General features: G+C 43.0%; 1 protein-coding gene across 2 annotated transcripts in view; it reads right to left on the bottom strand.

The window, feature by feature from the left end:
- LOC140458504 (sorting nexin-27-like) overlaps nucleotides 1-21641 on the bottom strand; it is a 120258-nt gene extending 98617 nt beyond the window's left edge. For both annotated transcript variants that reach the window (XM_072553212.1, XM_072553211.1), the window contains exon 1: nucleotides 21339-21641. In XM_072553212.1, the coding sequence (XP_072409313.1) occupies nucleotides 21339-21610 (272 nt within the window). In that variant the 5' untranslated portion in view covers nucleotides 21611-21641. The remainder of the gene's footprint in view (nucleotides 1-21338) is intronic.
- Nucleotides 21642-21645: the final 4 nt, after the last annotated feature.

Genomic DNA, 21645 nt, shown 5'->3' with positions numbered 1-21645 from the left:
GAGTAACCTACCCAGACCCACTCCCCTACTACCTAACTAATCCACCTAACCTACACATCCCTGAACACACTCTAGGCAACTTTAGCATGACCAATTCACCTAACCTGCACATTTCTGGATTGTGGGAGGAAACCGGCGTAACTGTAGGAAACACACGCAGACACAAGGTGTGTCCGCAAACTCCACACAGATAGTTGCCTGCAGCTGGAATCGAACCTGGGTCCCTGGCACAGTGAAGCAGCAGTGCTAACCACTGAGTTGACTTCTTTAAGCAAACTAAATATTGACAAACTGGAAAACAAAAATAATATTAAATATAACAATCTAATCTCAACTTGCTAGTTTACTAGTTGTTACAGATGCATAGGTAATTCAAACATTGTCTGCAGGTCTGTAAGAGAATGAATTCTAATAAGCAGGCCTTAGGATGCAAGATGAAAAACAAGACTCTGGTAAACAAAATTTGTCAACTGCCAGGATTATATCGTGTTGAGAATTTTCTTCTCTGGATGCAAGCTCTTTGCAAGTTCAATTTCAGTCACCCTGTCCTAATGTGCCTCAGAACAGAGACTTTCAATTCTTAAGCTGTACAGTGGACAGCCCAAATGGCCTGACAGCAAATCTTTCAAATATCAAGTGAACAACAGATTTTCTTTCAAATTAAAAGGAAATATCTCCCCAGCCTTAATGCTAAACTGGCCCAAGTTTTCTTCCTCCCAAGTGTTTCTACACCAAATCCAAAAGGTTCTCTGGCATTTGTATGTTAGGAGGAGAGGGGTGTAAAAACAGAGATAGCACGATACTGATTATATACCCTGCTCACACAGGGTAGGACCAATTAACCAAACTGGTCTTCATTGGAACACACAGAAAATTGATAAGAGCAGTGTTCCAATACTGCAGAAATAACTCTATAGATGCCAATAGTTTGTCATGATCAATGGCATTAAGTGTTACAACATTTCTGGAAGCATTCCAACTAAACTCAGACGCTTCAGGCACATTCTACCGATGACAGGGAAATGACTGCTTTATCAGTGAATTGTGTTGATTGGAGCTAAAATGTCACCAACACTATTCAGCTTGGCACATCCAATGGTCCTTTCTTGGTTCTAGAATTGCTTCCTTGTGAAGTTGAAAGCTAATCACCAGTATAACTGCATGAAAACAGCATCAGGTTCCCTCATATGTGAAGTCATGAGCATCTTTATTCTACACTTCTCCCAAAGAATTGTGAATCTGTGGAATTCCCTGCCCAGTGAATCAGATAAGGCTCCCTTGTTGAATGTTTTTAAGATGTGGAAGTGCTGGTGTTGGACTGGGGTGGTCAAAGTCAAAAATCACATGACACAGAGTTATAGTCCAACAGGTTGATTTGAAACCGCAAGCTTTTGGAGCCCCCACTCCTTCCTCAGGCAGCTAGACAGAGAGAATGCATCAGACAAAATTTATAGTAAAAGATCAAAGGGTCATACAACCAAAATAGCTTCAGGTTTTAGCAGAATAAAAGGTAAGAATCACAACACCAGGTTATAGTCCAACAGGTTCGTGTGGAAGTACAAGCTTTCGGAGCACTGCTCCTTTGTCAGGTAGCTAGTGGTTAAAATGTGTTGCTGGAAAAGCACAGCAGGTCAGGCAGCATCAAAGGAGAAGGAGAATCAACGTTTCAGGTATAAGCCCTTCTTCAGGAATGAGGAGGGTGTGCCAAGCAGGCTAAGATAAAAGGTAGGGAGGAGGGACTTGGGAGAGGGGCGTTGGGAATGTGATAGGTGGAAGGAGGTTAAAGTAACCTCCTTCCACCTATCGCATTCCCAACGCCCCTCCTCCCTACCTTTTATCTTAGCCTGCTTGGCACACCCTCCTCATTCCTGAAGAAGGGCTTATGCCCGAAACGTCGATTGTCCTTCTCCTTTGATGCTGCCTGACCTGCTGCGCTTTTCCAGCAACACATTTTTAAGCTCTGAATACATTTGCCTAAGTTGTATAACCCTTTGATCTTTCACTGTAAATTCTTTGTCAGATGTATTCTCTCTCACGAACTGCCTGAAGGAGGAGCAGGAACTCCGAAAGCTTGTGGCTTTGAATCAACCTGTTGGACTCTATCCTGGTGTTAAGGAATTTTATTTTTAAGGCAAAGATAGATAGATCTTTGAACCATAAATAATTAAGGGTTATGGCAAGCTGGCAGTTAAGTGGAACAGAGTCCATGAAAATATCAGCCATGATCTTATTGAATATCGGAACAGGCTCGAGGGGCCAGATGGCCAACTCCTGCTCCTGCTCCTATTTGTTAAATTCTTACACACACTTCAAACCTAACTTGTCACCACTTGTTCACATCCACATGCAACCCCACAGTCTCTTGGGAAGCAAAAACCTGTCAGCAAAAAAAATTCAGGAGCTAGTAGGAGCAGTACAAATTAAATCTGGAATGAAGTCCTCCACAACTTCCTCAGATGATTGAAGTGAAAGAGCAGGGTCCATTATACATGCTGCATCTTCCCACATACAGTTATTGGTCACCGGGGCAATGGACGTGGCTGCACAGGAACAATTCTTTAGCACCCCAGAACAGGAATAGCAGCTAAATGTTGAGAGACACATCCTTTACTCTACCCAATCAAGTAATCTCCAGTGCAACAAAACTGTTGTGCACTATATTTTACCAAATAAATGTTATTTTCACGGTAAGGTTTGAACTGAGCTTCTGGACTGCTTAAACCAATGCAGCCAACTTCAAGGCTCAGTACAACCACAGGTCTATGACAGCAGTGTGACTCAAGGAAGCAATCCCTTTGCGCCATTGCAGCATTTTAAAATCCTGTAACTTCCTAAGAGTCTGGTCTGCTCTGGACCTAATAGAAATAGGATTTGGACTAACCACCAGACAGGAGAAACTTTACTTGTCAAACATCAGCATTGATTTGTACCAAATTTCTAGTGTCTAATGCAGGTCATCATCCTGTCCCAGGAACATTTCTCACAGAGAGGAACAGATTCAGTCAATGTCAGAGCAACACAGAGCAAACACAGAAGGAACGCTGCACAGCCTAAGGTGCTATATTCCAGATGAGACAATGAATCAAAGCTGTATCTGCCCCTCAGACATTTTCAAAGATCTCATTCAACTGACATCACTAAGAAACATTTTGGACATAATCACATTGCTGCTTGTGCGAGTTTTATGTGCACAAATTGGCTGAAGCAGTTGCAGACAATAACACTGACTAAACTCAAAGTATTTGACGACCTATGAGACTGGAGTCCAAAGACAAAAAGTCAAAACATTTTTGTCTTGAATGCATCAGTGTCATAGATTCACAGAGATGTACAGCAGGGAAACTGAGCCTTCAGTCCAACTCCTCCACGCCGACCAGATATCCCAACCCAATCTAGTCCCACCTGCCAGCACCCGGCCCATATGAGGTCACACCTCAGCCTCCGACACTCCAGGGAAAACAGCCCCATCCTCTCCCTATAGCACAAATCCTCCAACCCTGGCAATATCCTTGTAAATCTTATCTGAATTCTTTCAAGTTTCACAACATCCTTGTGATAGGAAGGTGACCAGAATTGCACGCAATATTCCAACAGTGGCCGAACCAATGCCCTGTACAGCCGTAACATGACCTCCCACCTCCTGTACTCAATACTCTGACCAATAAAGGAAAGCATACCAAACGCCACCTTCACTATCCTATCTACCGGTGACTCCACTTTCAAGGAGCTATGAACCTGCACTCCAAGGTCTCTTTGTTCAGCAATACTCTCCAGGACCTTACCATTAAGAGTATAAGTCCTGCTAAGATTTGCTTTCCCAAAATGCAGCACCTCACGTTTATTTAACTTAAACTCCACCTGCCACTTCTCAACCCATTGATCCACCTGATCAAAGTCTTGTTGTAATCTGAGGTAATCTTTTTCGCTGTCCACTACACCTCCAATTTTGGTGCCATCTGCAGCCTTACGTTAAACTATACCTCCTATGTTCACATCCAAAACAGAAGTGAGAAAGATTTGTATTAAAAGAGAAGTCAATTTGTATAGCATGAGAAGTGGCTGCAATAGGGTTAAGATTAGCTGTTGATTGGTGGGGGCATCATTGGCATAAATCTGCAGTGAGACCAGTTAATTGCCAATCTTAGTTCTCAAAGTGTTTAAGTGGACCCCCTGGGCTATGCTGCACATCACGTCTTTTTGTGCAAATATTTGACATGGCAAAACATAATTGATTACTCATATTTTCAATTACAAGACATCTGAATGGAAATAATCTTCATTCTGTAACAATTTCATTTCCAATCTAATATGGGATGGGTCTTTGATTCGCTATAAATTCGACAAATATTTGCAAGTAGCGATGAGCTGCGACTGCAGCTGCAGGGGGTGCACTCCACGCGGGGTCTCAGTGCCATAGCTCGGTAAAGAACAGATCGCGATTTCCACACTCTAAACACTTGTACGCGCCACTGCTGATTCCTCACTGCCTCCCTCCCACTCACTGCTGTGCTGCCTCGCTGTTCACAATTCCCGGGAGAGCAACGGAACAGGGTGGGGAATGGGAGAGGGGCAGTGAAGTGTCAGGAGCAGTGTGACCAAGGATGTAGTAAGCAAGGTCGCGAACGGACACAGTGTAGAATGGGGAGCGAGCGACAAGAGGTCCTCCTGTGTCAATGTACCGCGGGTCTGCAGTAGGGTCGAGACAGCACCGGCTTCCAGCGACATCGGTGGTTCACAGTTTGTCTGCTCATGAAAGGAGGTATTATTAAAAGAGCTGTCACGATACCCCAAACATGCGATCTCCCCTCCACACCAAGTTGATTGTAAAGATGCTGAATTGTTTAATCGCTGAGACGTTTGCGATGTTAAGGGGTGCAGACTCCCAAAAGCCCCAAGTCGGCATCAAACATCAGGCGCAAATGCTGAGTAAAGCTCCCCTTATACTTCGCCAATCCCCTTCTTGCGGCCTCTCGGAATGCTATGTCAGTGCCAGGTCCTTTGTGTAGTTGGTTTGAACAATGTGTATTAATATCACAGTGCCAATCAATGAGTTTGTCCTGGGGTGGGACCCAAGAGGCTTCTCAGAAAGCAAAGCCAACTTACTCAAAGATTCTGTGTAAACAACCCAGTGTAGGAGACAATCTTCAGAGTTCCTAGATAGACTTTACAAACAACAGCAAACCAAACTTATGACAAAAACTACAAGAATGCATAAAACCACAACAATTTTTTGCAGCAAAATGCTGTTAATGGAGATCAATTATACAACAAATTTTACTTTTTCCAGCAAAATTGAGTGAGGAATGGTTAAATACAAAAAATTGTAACTTGAAACCAATCCTGATATATTTCAGTGGTGATCAACTCCCAAAACTCCTCCATTGTGGTTAGGATTAGCAGCTTCACTATCCACAGATAGTCATGCTAAATGAGACACTGAAGACAGATCAAACCGCTTTACCAATGGACCTTTCTGCTAGAGATGACTCCCACCTCATAAGTCTGAACTGTATGTGAAACTGGTGTGATAAACAGAGAAGGCAAGAGCTCTGAGCGAGCACAATTAAATTAACTTGGTTAGAAATAAGCAAAAATGAAAGAATGATTTATTTTCCCTGGAGCATTGGAAGCTGAGGGGGCCTCCTTATAGAAGTTTAAAAATCATGAGAGACATGGATAGGGTGACTAGCCAAGGTCTTTTCTCCAGGATAGGGGAGCCCAAAACTAGAGAGCGTAGGTTTAAGTTGAGAGGGGATAGATTCAAACAGGACCCAAGAGGCAATGCTTTCATGCAGTGGGTGCTGTGTGTACAGAATGAGCTGCCAGAGTAAGTGGAGGAGGCTGGTACAATTACAACATTTAAAAGGTGTCCGAGTAGGAAGGGTTTAGAGGGGCATGGGCAAAATGCTGGTCAATTGGCTTGATTAATTCGGGATACCTGGTTGGCATGTATGAGTTGGACCAAAGCGTCCGTTTTCACCCTGTACAGTCCTACGAATCTACGATTCTAGGCAAGTGAAACTCAGGAAATCTGACACCCATCATCTGCCACAGATACTCTTTCAATTTCAATACGTAACCTCAGAGTATCATTCTGATTCACATCTTTCAAAAATAATTACATTTGAGGGGTTTTGATAAATAAGAAGAAATTATTGCCAGTCAAGAGAACTGGCAACCACAAAAAAAACACAATCCTGGCAGTCTAAATGCAAAGTCTGAAAAGTTGGTGAAAGGAGGGGTCAAGTATGACTTTCAAAAGGAAACTGGATATATGTACTTGAAAAGAAACTTGGCAGACAAGAGGGAAAGAGCTGGGTATGGAGCTATTGGGGTGACTTTTATACAGGAATGATCAACCAATGGCCTCCCTATCCACTGAAAGATTTTATGAACCGAGAACATAAAAACTAGCAGCAACACGCAACTCAGCCCTTTGAACTTGCTGTGTCCATCAATAGGATTATGGCTCATCTTAGTCTCAATCTCAACTCCACTTTCCTGTCCACTCTCCATAACTCTTTAGCCCATTACTAATTAAAAATCTGTCTATCTCCTTCCTAAATTTACTTAATGTCCCAGCATCCACCATACTCTGTGGTAGTGAATTCCACGGGTTCATTACTCTGAGAGAAATAATTCCTCCTCAACTATTTTTAATCTGCTTTCCCTTATCCTTAAAACAATAACTTCTTCTTCTAGATTGTCCACAAGAGGAAAAAATCCTATCAAAGTCTGTTTCATCAATCCCCTTTCGATCTTCTCTTATTCTTCTGAACTCTAATAATGGCCTAAATTGCTCAATTTCTCCTAAGGTAAACTCAACTCTAGAATCTAGTGAATTCCTCTGAACTGCCTCCAATACAACGACATACCTCCAAAGGGGAATGAAATTGTATATAATATATCCCAGGTGTGGTCTCAATACTACCCTGCACAATTGCAGTAACACTTCTCTATTCCTTTCGCAAGAAATGCCAAAATTCTATTTTCCTTCCTTATTACCTGCTACACCTGCACATCAGTTTTCTGCAATTCAAGCACAAGGACACCCAGATCCTTCTGCACCTAAGCATTCTAAAATTTCTCTCCATTTAAATAAGCTGCTTTACCGTTTGTCTGACCAATATGGATAGTCTCACACTTATTCACATCACACTTTGCCAAATTTTTGTCCACTCAACTAACCTACCCATATCCATTTGTAAATTTCTTATTTCTTTATTGCAATTGACTTTCCTATCTATTGGAGTGTCACCTGTAAATTTAGCTATAATATCTTCTATCCTTGCAGTCAGGGCCCAAGTACCAAACCCTGTGATGCCTCACTAGTTACAGCTTGCAAAATAGAAAATAAACCATTTATCCCAACTCCGATTTCTGTTGGTTAGCCAATTCTCTCGCCAAGAAAATAACTTACCCTTAACCCCACATGGTCTTGCCTTAAGGGTGTTACAATATCATTTTTCCAAACTATAGGAACTTTACCACATCTAGGGAATTTTGGAATATTATAATCAATGTATCCACTCTCTCTGCTGCCACTTCATTTAAGACATCTTGGACGCAGGGCATCAAGCCTCGGGGACTTGCCCACCTTCATCCCAATCAGTACTTTTTCCTTAATGATGATGATGATTGTTCCAAGTTCCTCTGTTTCTGCATTATCTGTTACTATTATGATGGTACTACTGTGGTCCACCATGAAAACAGGGGAAAAATATTGATTTCATGCACTCATCATTTCAGTTTCCTTGTTCTCACCCCAACGTTGGCAGCAACAAGTAAAAGTCACAGTCATAAAGTTACAGCCCTAATAAACAGGAGAAGGCCACACAACCCCTTAGAAGATTGTGACTAATCTTCAACCTCAACCTCCCTGTTCATTGCCCAAATCATTTGATCTAAAATTCCAATAATCAATACATTCGGGGCTAAAATTAACTGAGCAGCCACAGCCATGTCGAGTTACAGCCAGGATATTAAAGAAAATAATCGAGAAAATAGGTGCAGCAGTAGGCCATTCAGCCTTTTGAGTCTGCCCCACCATTCAATATGATTGTGGTTGATCATGCATTTTCAGTAACCCACTCCCACTTTCTCTCCATAGCCGTTAAGCTCTTTAGTTGCAAGGGCCACATCTGGCTCCCTCTTGAATATATCTAACAAACTGGTTCTAACAGTTTCCTGTGGGAGAGAATTCTACAGGCTCACAACTCCGAGTGAAGAAATTCTTCACTCTGCCCTGAATGGCTTACCTGTTAGTGTTAGACTGGGATTCATGGTTCTGGATTTCCCCAACATCAGGAACATTCTTCTTGCATCCAGCCTGTCCAGTCCCATCGGGATTTTATATTTTTAAATGAGATCCCCCCCATTATTTTTCTAAATTCCAGCAAGTACAAGCCCAGTCGATCCGGTCTTTCTTCATTTGTCAGTCCCACCATCCCCAGAATCAGTCTGGTGAACCTATGCTGGACTCCCTCAACAGCAGGAATGTCCTTCCTCAGACTAGGAGACCAAAACTGCACACAACACTCAAGGTGCGGCCTCACCAAGGCCGTGCATAACTACGGCAAAAGATCTCTACTCTTGTGATCAATTCCTCTCTCTATGAAGGCCCGCATACCATTAGCTTTCCTCACTGCCTGCTGCACCTGCATGCCAACCTTCAGTGACTGTTCCACCACGACACCCAGGTGTCAGTGCACCTCACCTTTTCCTAAACTGCTGCTATTCAAATAATAACCTGCCTTCCTGTTTGCCAAAGTGGATAACATCACATTGATCCACACTATACTGCATTTGCCAAGTATATGCCCACTCAGCCAGCCTGTCCAAGTCACCGTGCAGCCTCTTAGCATTCTCCTCACAGCACATATGGTCACCAGCTTATTGTTAGCCACAAATTTGAAGATATTGGATTTAATGTCTTCATTCAAATCATTAATGTATATTGTGAACAGTTGGGGTCCTCCACTTGTCACTGCTGCTCTGAAAATGACCCATTTGCTCCAACTCTCAGCTTCCTATCTGCCAACTAGTTCTCTATCCACACTAATACATTACCTCTGATATCATGAGTTTTAATTTGCCTTACTAACCTCTTGTGTGGGACCTTGTGTCAAAAGCCTTTTGAAAATCCAAATACACAACATCCACTACTGCATGCTTATCCTCTCTACCGGTCACATAAAAAAAAAGTCCATGAACTGGAATCAGAGATAATGGATACACTTCCAAGAACAGTCATCTTCCAAGAATCCTTAGATTCAGGAATGTTCCAGAGGATTGGGAAACTGGCAATATAAAACATCTTTATTCAAAAAGGGAGATTTAAAAAAAAAGGTAGCTATTTGCCAGTGAGTTTAATATCCGTCACTGGGAAAACGTTAAGAGACTATTTTAAAGGACGTAGCTACACGGCGTTTAAATACAACATAATCAAGCAGAGTCAGCATGACTTTATGAATGGGAAATCATGTCTGACAAACTTATGGCAATTTTTTTTTGAGGTAGCAAGCAGGAGAACCAGTGGACGTAATATATTTGGATTTCCAAAAGGCACTTGACAAGATATCAAACATAAGGCCAATTAATAAGACATGAGCCCATAATAATGGTAGTAATATATTACTATGAGGAGAGAATTGACTAACTTTTAGATAGTTGGGATAAAAAGGGGATTCTCAGGATGGCAACACATAACTAGTGAAGTACCAGCGGGATCAATGCTGGGCCACAATTATTTACAATTCATAATGACTTGGATTAGGAAAGTGAACATAACCATTACCAAGTTGACAGATAATGAAAATAGATGGGAAGGCAACTGGCAAGGACAACACAAAGAATCTTGAGGGATATAAACAGATTAAGTGAGTTGGTAAAAACTTTGCAGATGGAAATCTCATGTGGCAAAATGTGAAGTGTTGCAGCTTGGTTGGAAGAACAAAAGAGCTGACTATTATTTAAATGCAGAAATAGTGCAGAAAACTGCAACACAGAACAATCTGGAGTCTGCATAAGAAATTCACAAAAAAAGTAGTGTGTAAGTTCAGCAGTTAATAGTAAAGGCAAATGGAATGTTGGCCTCTATTTCAAGGAAATGAGAGTATAAAAATACAGTAGTCTTGCTAAAACTATACAAAGCACTAGTCAGATCACACCTGGAATACTACGAATAGTTTAGGTCCTTTTATCTGGAGGAAGATATACTTGCAGAGGTGACGGTGCGGAGTAGTTGCACTAGGTTGATCCTGGGTGTGAAGGGGCTGTCCTTTAAGGAGAGGTTTAGTAAATTAGGAACACACACAATTCTAGAAAAATCAGCAGGTTTGGATTCTGTGGAGAGAGAAAAACGTTAACATTTCAAGTTCAGTTCTGAAGAAGCGTCATTACAGTCAGGAAACTCTGCTTCCTCTCCGTTGGTTCTACCAGATGTGTTGAGCTTCTCCAGAATTCTGTTTGCAGTTTTGATTTCCCTGCCCGAGGATGGATGTTGTGGAGGGCGTGCAACAAAGGTTTACCATCATGGGATGGCAGGACTGATGGATGAAGGAAGACTGAATCCACTAGGTAGGGGTCTGTGTCTGTGAGAGATAGAAATCTATAAACTTCTAGCAGGAATACACAATGAAACACCTTCAACTGGGAAGTCCAGTACCAGGGCTCACTGTTTAAGGATACAGGGTAAGCCATTTATGATTGAGATAAAGAGAAATATCCTCACCCAGTCTGTGGAATTCTGTGCCACTGAAAGCAGTTGAGTCCAAAACATTGAATATTTTCAAGGAGCTAAACATAGATCGTACGGCTAAACTACTCAAAAGGGTATGGGGAGAAAGCAGAAACAGGGTACAGAGTTGGATAATCAAACAGGATCCTAGTGAATGGCAAGGCAGACTCAAAGGGCCAAATGGTGTACCCCAACACCTAGATTTTATGCTCCTACACTTTATGATCGTAGAATCTCTATAGCATGAAAGCAGGCTATTCAGCCCGAATCCATACTGACCATCCAAAGAGAATCCTATCCAGACCTCCACCCTATCCCTATAACTTTGCATTTCCTATGGCCAATCCACCTAACCTGCACATCTTTGGACTGTAGAGAAAACTGAAGCACCCGGAGGAAACCCACAAACATGAGGAGAATGTGTAAACTCCGTACAGTCACCTGAGGTGGAACCGTACCCGGGTTCTCGGTGCTGTGAGGCAGCACCACTAACCACTGAGCCACCATGCTAGGGAGAAACACAATACTGAATGGACACAAATAAATTATATTAGAGACCAACTGTAATCTTCATATGATGAGCAGTCAGAGGTGGAAAATAATTGAACAAAGCTATACAGATATAAATCAGTACCTAATTTAAATTCATACCATAAGTCAATATTCTTGTATAACAGTTTGCTTTTATTGAGAGAAATAGTTAAACTAATGGCAAATGAGGCAGAAATTTAGCTGCTTGAAGCTTAGGTTTAAGAGCTTGAGGATTTTTGTGTCATGCCCATGGCAATGAAAACAGTAATGATGTTTAACAAATTTACATGGGTGCATTCTATTTTAAGTGCAAATAGGTTAAAGCAAAAAAATGTGACATCAAGAAATAATGTTCACAGATCAGATATCCTTGCACCTATTGGCATTTTACATACAGCAAAATATTTTACCCAAGTATACAAATATAAAAGGCATTTGATAGGGTTCCCCATGTTAGGCTCATTCATAAAGTCAGAAAGTATGGGATACAGGGAGATTTGGTTATCTGGATCCAGAATTGGCTAGCCGACAGAAGGCAGACAGTGGCTGCAGATGGAAATTATTCCGCCTGGAGGATAGTGTTGAGTGGGGTCCCGCAGGGCTCTGTACTTGGGCCTCTGCTCTTTGTAGTTTTTATAAATGACTTGGATGAGGAGGTTGAGGGGTGGGTTAGTAAATTTGCAGATGACACAAAGGTTGGAGGCGTCGTCGATAGTATAGAGGGCTACTGCAGCGCGACATAGACAGAATGCAGAGCTGGGCTGAGAAATGGCAGATGGAGTTCAACCTGGATAAATGCGAAGTGATACATTTTGGAAGGTCAAACTCGAATGCTGAATATAGGATTAAAGACAGGATTCTTGGCAGTGTGGAGGAACAGAAGGATCTGGGTGTGCAAGTACATAGATCCCTCAAATTGCCACCCAAGTGGATAGGGTTGTTAAGAAAGCATATGGTGTTTTGGCTTTCATCAACAGGGGGATAGAGTTTAAGAGCTGTGAGGTTTTGCTGCAGCTCTACAAGTCCCTGGTGAGACCACACTTGGAATATTGTGTCCAGTTCTGGTCGCTGTACTATAGGAAAGATACAGAGGCTTTGGAGAGTGTGCAAAGAAGGTTTACCAGGATGCTGTCTGGACTAAAGGACTTGTCTTACAAAGAGAGGTTGAATAGGCTCGGACTTTTCTCTCTGGAGAGGAGGAAGAAGAGACGAGACCTGATAGAGGTGTACAAAATAATGAGAGGAATAGATAGAGTCAATTGCCAGAGACTTTTCCCCAGGGCAGGATTGACTGGCATGAGAAGTCATAGTTTGAAGATATTAGGAGGAAGATATAAAGGTCAGAGGTAGGGTTTTTACATAGAGTTGTGAATGCATGGAATGCGCTGCCAGCGGTGGTGGTGGAAGCAGAGTCATTGGGGACATTAAAACGACTGCTGGACATGCACATGGATAGCAGTGAGTTGAGGGGTGCATAGGTTGTTACTATATTTTACATTAGGATTAAATCTCAGCACAACATCGTGGGCCAAAGGGCCTGTTCTGTGCTGTACCTTTCTATGTTCTCTATGTTCTATCACAGTTCAACCAGTTCATCACAGAACTACAAATAACCTCATGATGTGACACAATAAAACTATCAGAAAATGCAGTCCACTTCCAATAATTGAAAGACGTACAAGAATTCTAATTAAACAACTGCATTGTTATGCACTTTTTTTTGAAGTAATACTGTATTTATAAATAGCTGCAGAAACAGTGGGCACAAGAAAGGAACTATAGGTCGGGATGATTCATTCATTTAGAGCAAAACAGGTAAGACATCTCAAAGACACAGATGCTGGAAATCTGAAGCAAAAGCAGAAATTGTTTTGAGAAACTCAGCAGGTCTGGCAGCACCTGTGGAGAGAAAGTGGAGTTAATGTTTCAGATCCAGAACTGAAGAAGGGTCACGAGACCAGAAATGTTGACTTCGCTTTTTCTCCACAGATGCTGCCACACCTGCTGAGTTTCTCCAGGAATTTCTCATTTAGCTTCAAAGACAATGAACATTAGATCTGTTGAGGTGGTAAATTCTGGGTGGACTGACCAAAATTATGGAGAAAATTGCCTTCCAACTCATTTTATAACACACTTCAGCTCAATCTTGATGCCAAATGAATGATTGTCACATTTCCCTGTCTATGTTACCCATGCTACACTGGCTCTCAGTCATGTTTTGGTTTTAGAATTCTCGTTCTGGTTTCCAAGTTCCTCCATGGTCTTCCTCCCAATTCTAATCTCATCCCATCCCATCCACATCCCTCTAACATACAGCAAGTTGTCACAGAATGCTGTAGTTGCATTTTTTGAAAAGCACAACCCCACATAATTTAAGGTTTCCTATTAAACCAAACTGAAGAATTGCAGGTAGATTCTATAGAACCTTTCACGGCAGAGAAAACAAAAGTGCAGTACCATTCCCTGTAAGCAAAGGTACTTTGTTTCACTGCTAAATTACTGCATTCGTAAAGAAATAAACTTTAAAAATGGAAGAGGAATTTACTCTTTCTACTTGCATCCTGCTAACGGACTCTCTTGTTCCCACCAACCCACTTGCTGAACTTCCACCTTTCCTGCTTGCCACTTCCATCTCGCAAACTCTCTTGATGAGAAGGCGAAGAGGGGCAAAAGACAGGAAAAGCAGTTTCAATTTGCAGAAGATAAGATGCAAGCTGCAGACACTATCAGTGAGAGAGATAGTGGCTTTAGTGAGTAGGAGAGGTCACAAGCTGGAAGGTTCGTGAGGGAGGGGGCAGAGAGTGGGAGAGGCCATACGCCAATGGGTTGGCAAGAGTGTGGGTCAGGGAACAGTAGAGGCTCCAAACCAGCAGGTCAGCAGATGAAGGAAACGAGGAAATTGAAGAGGCGCAGCACTATGTCAGACACAGCACCACATTAGATTCCTGATGCCAAAGGGAAGTGTGGGCTTCATGAACAGAATTATGTTGAAGCAGAACAACTTAACACAGGATCTGGTGTGCTTTACCTCTCTGACTAAATTATGGATTGCCAACTAACAGCAAAATAAAACAGCACCATGTGTAGTACTGTGTCATTCTTTATTTTGTAATGCACCCATGACACACCTTGGGATATTTCATTCTATTGAAGGCACTATGTAAGTTGTACAATTTGTTATCTCCCCAGGTACAAAGGACTGTCAGCCATCGGATTTTCTTGGTGGTCTTTGCTTTTCAAATTCAAACTGGATAATTCTGCATATATTCAATATAGTTGCAGTTAATTTGCATCACCATCTTTCATTAATCTTCACAAAGTATTGAATAAAACAGCAAACGGTCACTCAATCACTGATTTTTTTGTGATAAAAGGAGTTAGAAATCTGAACAATCCCTACCTTCAGGTGGGTTAGAAAATGTGAATTTTTTTGCTATGCTCTGAAAATTTTTCAGGGACAATGGGTTTAAATCGAACTGGCAAACCCCTGCTTGTCTCATCCAAAGTAAGGCCACATGCAGTCTGTGAGACAGCAATCATTTCACAGCATAACCACAGCCAATCTTTGCACTCAGCACACGTCTCCTGCCATACATACGCAACACACCGACACCACTGCCTCAGTTTTTTTCTAATTAGAATCATAGAAATTGATCTGTATCAGCTACAAAGAAATACACGTCTAGTTTATTCAGATCTGGAAGTAATGAATGTTCCCAAATCAAAGGCAAGGCAGCTTTTTAAAACACACTTCCACATTCAGCTTGAGGAGCCCCTGCACCACCAAATGGTTTGAAGCAGTTGCCAAGGCAACCAAGTAACCACTCAGCAGTCAATAATTAGGCTGATTCTGAGAAATGTGGCTCTCATCACATCCAACCCTGCTCTCAGCCAATCACACAATCCTGACAATTCTAAATACTGGATGGGGAAACCTTGTACAAGATCAATCTATCCTCATCAAGACTTCTGTGTCGCCATTGTTTTACCAGAGAGACAGAGAGACAAAAATGACTGGTGGTGATTTAACCTGAGGGCCACCATACTTTCTCAACCTCTCCCCTGACCCAAGCTGAGTCCTTCATGGTAATCTCAGCCAGTGATCAGAACTGAACCCACGCTATTGGCAGCACAGTGCTTCGCAGACCAACCGTCCAGGCAACTGAGCTAAACCATCAAGGTTAGTCACTGTAACATGCACAAAATGTGATAAGTTTACATGACCAAGGTTGGGTGAACTAGTCTGGAGGTAAAAAACAAGTCACATAATAACCTAAAGTGCTTGGCATTAACACAAACCAACTGCAAATATGATTCAGCCTCAAGCTAGTGAAAGTCATTGCAGATGAACAGCCTTGTCCATGGTTGCACATAGTAATATAAACATAAAGTCGCCATAATCCTACCAGACCATGGGGCTGCTCTCCCATTAGAGAAGTGGTTTAATGCGAGGGACACCAAGCCTCAGGTGAGACAAGAGATTGAGAAGGACTGTCCTTCATGGTAACTTCACCAGTGTGGAAATTGAACTCATGCTGTTGGTGTTATTTTGCATCACAGATAATCCATTCCACGAAGTGAGCTAACCCTACCTGTGGACCAAGAGGCTCAGGTTTAAGTCCCAGCTGCCCCAGATGAATGTCATCACTTGTCCAAACAAGTGGATTAAAATAACTAGAACTCTTTCCTTCCAACTGAACTGGATGACCAAGTAAAAGAATACCTACAGATCATATCCAGTCAGAGAAATCTTGTTTTACTCCATGGGGAAAAATTGTCTTCCTTCCAAACACAAAAATCTCAATACCTATAAAGCTAAGCTCAAATTTGAACAACTGAGTGAATGTCTCCTATAAGCATGCAAGGAATGCCATTCCTCACTCAAAATTACTTTTTGACTTTGAACACTGCTGTTTATGTCACGACACCAGCTGTATAGTACTGGATGACTGTCTCCTGACTGCTATGGTATGCAACTATATTACAGACATGACAACATGCAAGATCACTTCCCATCCTCAGCACGGACACGACACGCAATTTCAGCAGCGGCAAGTGGGAAAACAAATACGTAGATTTAGTACAAGAGGCCAATGTGCACTCAGTGGGTTAACAGGTCAGTCTGAGGACATCTGAAGGTTAAGAACAAAAGGAATTATGTCACAAAGGTGAAGGATTAGACAAGCAGAGTTTTACAAGCACTTTAAATATTTTAGTTCTTACTGGGCAGAAAGCTGAAAGATAAATGGAAGATATTGGGACTTCTCCTGCTTATGGAAATACACTGCATTTTTGATTTGTAACTGCCAAATTTACACACTGATGTTTATTTAAAACATTTTTAATAAATCACATGGGCTTCAGTGACAGGCACTTGGGCTCCTATCGACAGAGGTCCCCCAGCAACATCTGTAATCCCAGCTACCACCATCTTACTGAGTCCAAACACAGTGAAACCCTCCTCTCAGCCACTTCTCTAAAGGATCCTGAAAGGAAGAGTTGGCTCACCGTGGATGAGTCAAGTTTGAGGTTGAGCTGCAGATCACAACTGACTCACCCTAGTCACAAGGTCATGGATTCAGAGACTCGAGCACGATTTTGGCTGACACACACTTGTATAGTGCTGATGGAATGCTACACTGTAGGCAGCCCCATCTATTGGATGGAAAATATTAAACTGAGGCCCTAGTTGCCAACTTGGATTGGCAAAAAATTCCAAAATCCTCATTTGAAGAAGAACAGGGAAGTTCTCCCCTGCAACAGGCCAATATTTATCCTTCAACCACCATCTACGCAGACAGACGACCTTATAATTATCTCAATTATCACAATGCTGTTTGCAGGACCTTGCAGCCCACAAATTATCTGATACAATTTCCCACATTACAACTGTGACTACTTTGCTGGTTGTGAAATACTTGTAAAAAGCATTCCTGAATCTGGGGTTCCTGCAGCGCACAGATTGACAGGGTGGAAGGAATTCAGTGCTGAATGTGTAGCAAACAGACACTTGCACCCCAAATCAGGAATGGTGCTATAAACTTGAGTTCTAAGTTTTTGTATTTCCTGTGAAACAGGCAATACTAGAGGGCGCTCAGCATTTTCAGAAACAATTCCGAAACTAATAAGTCTGCAGAATCAACTGGCAAGAGGAAGACTCGCCTCATTTTCAAGTTGTACACAGTGCAGTGTTGTCAAAGACTGGAACCTAGCCCTCTGCTTGAGCAATGCCAGCACATGAACTATTTCCATCCATCAGATCTGAATAAGGCCAAAACCTGAGGAATGAAACAAGATGACATGTTTACTGTGATAGATTGGCAGCACCTGAAACCAATCCATTAATGGAACATGGCACTACACCCATAAGACTAGATTCCTGATCTTGGCCCCATTACCACTAATGACAGAGGGAGGTGCTCAGGGGAAGAGATAAGAATAGGTGCATCATCCACACAACCAATAGCCCCCGGGCGACTCCTAGTGGCTAACTCCAATTAGAGGTTGGCTGTGGTGCAAATCATCTGCCCCCTTAATCCACAAGCCAGGGAGTGAGGGAAGGGCCAGTCGGCAGAAGATGATGTATTCTGCTCGAGTCCACATAGTTCATAAGACATGTTAAAAATCAATGCATTTTTCTCTCCAAAAGCCCCCAACCAGAGATGACTTTTATTTGGAAACAGTTGACCAAATGACTTGTCTCCACCTAAATGAAGGTCCTTCAGCTTGTGTGTGTTAGAGGTACATCCTGCCTAAGAAAGAGGCCCCAGCTGCCAATGATGGAGCATATCTTGCTCAATCCTCCCGCCTTATACACAGAAAACAAAGTAATTTAGCCCAATCAATCCATCAGTGTTTTCATTCAACATGAGCAAATAGGCTCATGCAGGTGATTGCCATTTGGCCTGTTCTGTCTGTGCTGGCGCTTTGACAGCACTCACATATGATTCCACTTCTGTTTCTCTAAAGCCATGTATCATACTGATCTGCCCAATCCTATCCCTAAACTGTACGATAAAATATCCTCAACTTCAACTGTTTCTAAATTAACAGGACCAAATGAATTTATTGAGCTTAATAAATTTTTCATGCAAAACCTAGCTGCCTACAATCCAATCTTGCACCAGGTCCCATTCAGGCCTCTGCTCCAAGTAACAGTAGCTCACAATCCAGCAACAATTGGATCATAAAGTTCTCATCCTTGTAGGCCAAGTCTCACAAAGCCTCTCCCCTCCCATCTCTAATCTCTTCCATGCTAACAATCCTCACAGAATGCTACATTCCTCCAATTCTAGACTTTTGGTGCGTTGGTGATTTCCTTTGACCCTTTCACTGGTGACTGACACTCTGAAAATCCCTCCACAAGTTAATCTGTATCCGACTCTCCTCCTCTAAAAGTTCTCCTTGAAACTACTTCAGTCAATTGTTCTAAAATCCCATTACACAGGCACCAACCTTTGTTGCTCAGTGAAGCGCATTTTACCACCTTAAAGCCAAAGTTACTACACACAAAATGATTACTGCCCTTGGAGTTCAAAAAAGACAGTGGATGCGTAGACTCAAAACAACAAATATCAACAAGTGGTTATGCAGTCCCAGCTTGGGGACACAGTCAGAGACAGTCAGGATACTGGAAATTGTTGCATAACAGACAGATGCTGTTCGTTAACACTGTACACGGACAGAGACGGTGACATCAATACATTTAAAAAATTACCAAAGCTTTAAAGTGTCAGGGCTCCCCAGCACGTTTCCTCTCGCTCATCAATCAGGCTTGACACCACACCACTTCAAGTTTCCGAATAACTGTGTGGCACTTGCATGGCTGATCTTCACCAGACTCTACCTCGCCAGACAGTAACAGACTCAGAATATGACACTCTTCCTTTCTAATTATCTGCCCTACCAGTAAAGTTGCAGACAAAATATCAAGTGTCAAATAGTAATACAGAAACTTGAGAAAATGGAACTCAGCTAGAAATGAGAAGGACTACGGGATATCCACTATGAAGGATTTTTAATCATGCAAAATGGAAAAGCAATTATGGGTACTGAGTTAATGTTAGGGGACTATCTAACAAGGCGAAGCAACGAACTAATTGTTTTTGAACAGATTATGAAACTCCTACAGCCATTGCGAAAGGAGAAAAATCTACAATAGTTTACGAAAGGGTACTGAACAGACATTTGGAAACAGGAAAATCTTCAAAGTCAAGATGAAATGGCAGCACTACAGGCGTTAGGATGCAGCCCCTTCAAAAGGTGACTGATCAAACAGACACCTCTCCTCAGCTGTAATATTCTATTATTCCATGATCGTTCTTCATAAATTAGTAATGTGAACATTTACTGCATAGCCTAATATCTCAGTTCAGATTAAATTCTCATCATGTAATCAATCTTTGAGAATTCAGAACTAATGTATATTTATTTTAGACCTATTTATAGCTAAGCAGGTAAAATTGCAACTATTTGCGGCTTCCAGGAGCAACCTATTCAACTCACGCAATGGTCAGATTAAGCTTTTTTTTATAAACCTCATCAATTTTTGGGAAAAATTCATAACATCACCAGATTACACGAGTGTTGTATCAAACTCTCACTTTAAAATGTCCCACACCTCTAACATGAGATTACTTAATAGCTTTTGTTTCATTGTATTTTCAGTTCAAAAGTGGATTACATCCCATTATTTCTTGCAAATTCCAGCCCCGAACCAAGCAAATGCCACTGACATGCTTAGGAAGGTTCACAATATTTCAGTGGGACCAAGTTACAAAGGAAGAAGGGTACTGATTCTACAAGAGGTAAAGGCACAGCACTGCCAGAAGCTGTCATGGAGTCAAGTAATGAATGCAACAGACTAAGATTAAACTAAGTCAAAATTGAATTGAAATATGTCAAATCGAAACCTCGAAACAAAATCCGAATATCCAGTTTGAGTTTACAGTCAGAAAAAATGCAGCAATAAATATTTGAGATCATGCCCCCACATTATGCAGATAACGGAGGGCAAATTCCCATAACAAAATAAAGAAAATCTTATATCAGATTACAGAAACAACGCAAAATTGCACACTGCAGGTTCTCTCTGATTATTAACTTTGTAAGATGATGGGCTAAAAGGACAGAGCACACTGCCCAGCTCTACAAAACTCTCATTAGCACAATAGGAGGGTCCAATAGAGATGTCTGTTAGAGAGAAGGCAAAAATATCCAGTACATAGGACTGAGGGTGAGAGAAAATCTAGAAAAGGCACAAATCTTCTTAGTGGATAGTATACTAGAGATATGGGGCTGGATAATGTTCACGTGTGAATAGGGTGGGGAGGGTGGAAGAGACAGTCAAGGTGCAAAGGAGGGGCAGTCAAGGAGGATGTTAAGAGGTAAAGGTGGGTGTGCATGAGAGTGGGGAGTTCCTCACATACCACTTCATGCAACTAAACTATCCCAGGCAGGATTTCAGACTTACAGCCGCAGAACACTTCCCCAACCTCTCCCTGAGAGGGTTCACCTGCCGCAAGCCACAGGGGAGGGACCCCCTCCCAGACCACAGGATAGGGAACCCTCCCAACCCCCAGGACAGGAGCCCCTCACCACCTCCCCAGACAGGAAAGGGTACCCCGCCCCAGACCACAGGATCGGGACCCTCACCCCAACCCGAGAGAGCCCTGGCTCCACACCCCCTCCCAGCCCCCAGGAGGGGGAACCCTCCCCCTCTCCCCGACAGGAGAAGGCACCCCGACCCTGATCCCATCCCTGAGAGGGGACCCTCACACCCCAGCCCCCAGCCCACAGGAGAGAGCCCCCTCACCGCCTCCCCGGACAGGGGAGTGAACCCTCCCCAAGCCACAGGATAGGAGCCCAGACCCCACCCCTGAGAGGGGACCCTCAGGCCCCTCTGTACCCAGCCCGGGGAAGGGGTGGGGCTGTACCCAGCCCTCACTTTCCAATTTGCCGACGACCCGGCCGAGCCCCGTTCCGTTGCCGGGTGGAGTTGCTGTTTTTTCCCCTAGTCCTACCCGCGAGGCCAGGTTGGGGGCCTGAAGCCCGCCGCTGGGTTACTTACACTTCGAGAATGCGATCCCCTTTGCGGACCCCGGCCCGCTCGGCCGCTCCGCCAGGTAACACGGCGCTGACGTGCTGGAGCGGCGCGTACAGCTCCCCGTTGATGCTCCTCAGCTGGCCGCCTTCGCTCACCTGGCCCCGCACGTTGAAGCCGTAACCCGTCTCCGACTTGATGATCTTGACGAGCCGCGGACCCCGGCTCAGATTAGTGGGCACCGGCCCCTCCAGGTCGGAGCCGGAGCCCGGCTGCCTGCCGCTGACCTCGTCCGCCATCTTCCAGCACGGACATCACACGCTGCTGCACCCAC

Source organism: Chiloscyllium punctatum, chromosome 33, assembly GCF_047496795.1.
Source record: "Chiloscyllium punctatum isolate Juve2018m chromosome 33, sChiPun1.3, whole genome shotgun sequence".
In the NCBI taxonomy this organism is placed as follows: domain Eukaryota; kingdom Metazoa; phylum Chordata; class Chondrichthyes; order Orectolobiformes; family Hemiscylliidae; genus Chiloscyllium; species Chiloscyllium punctatum.
Note: the sequence above shows the minus strand (reverse complement) of the source record. Positions and strands in the feature narration are given on the sequence as shown.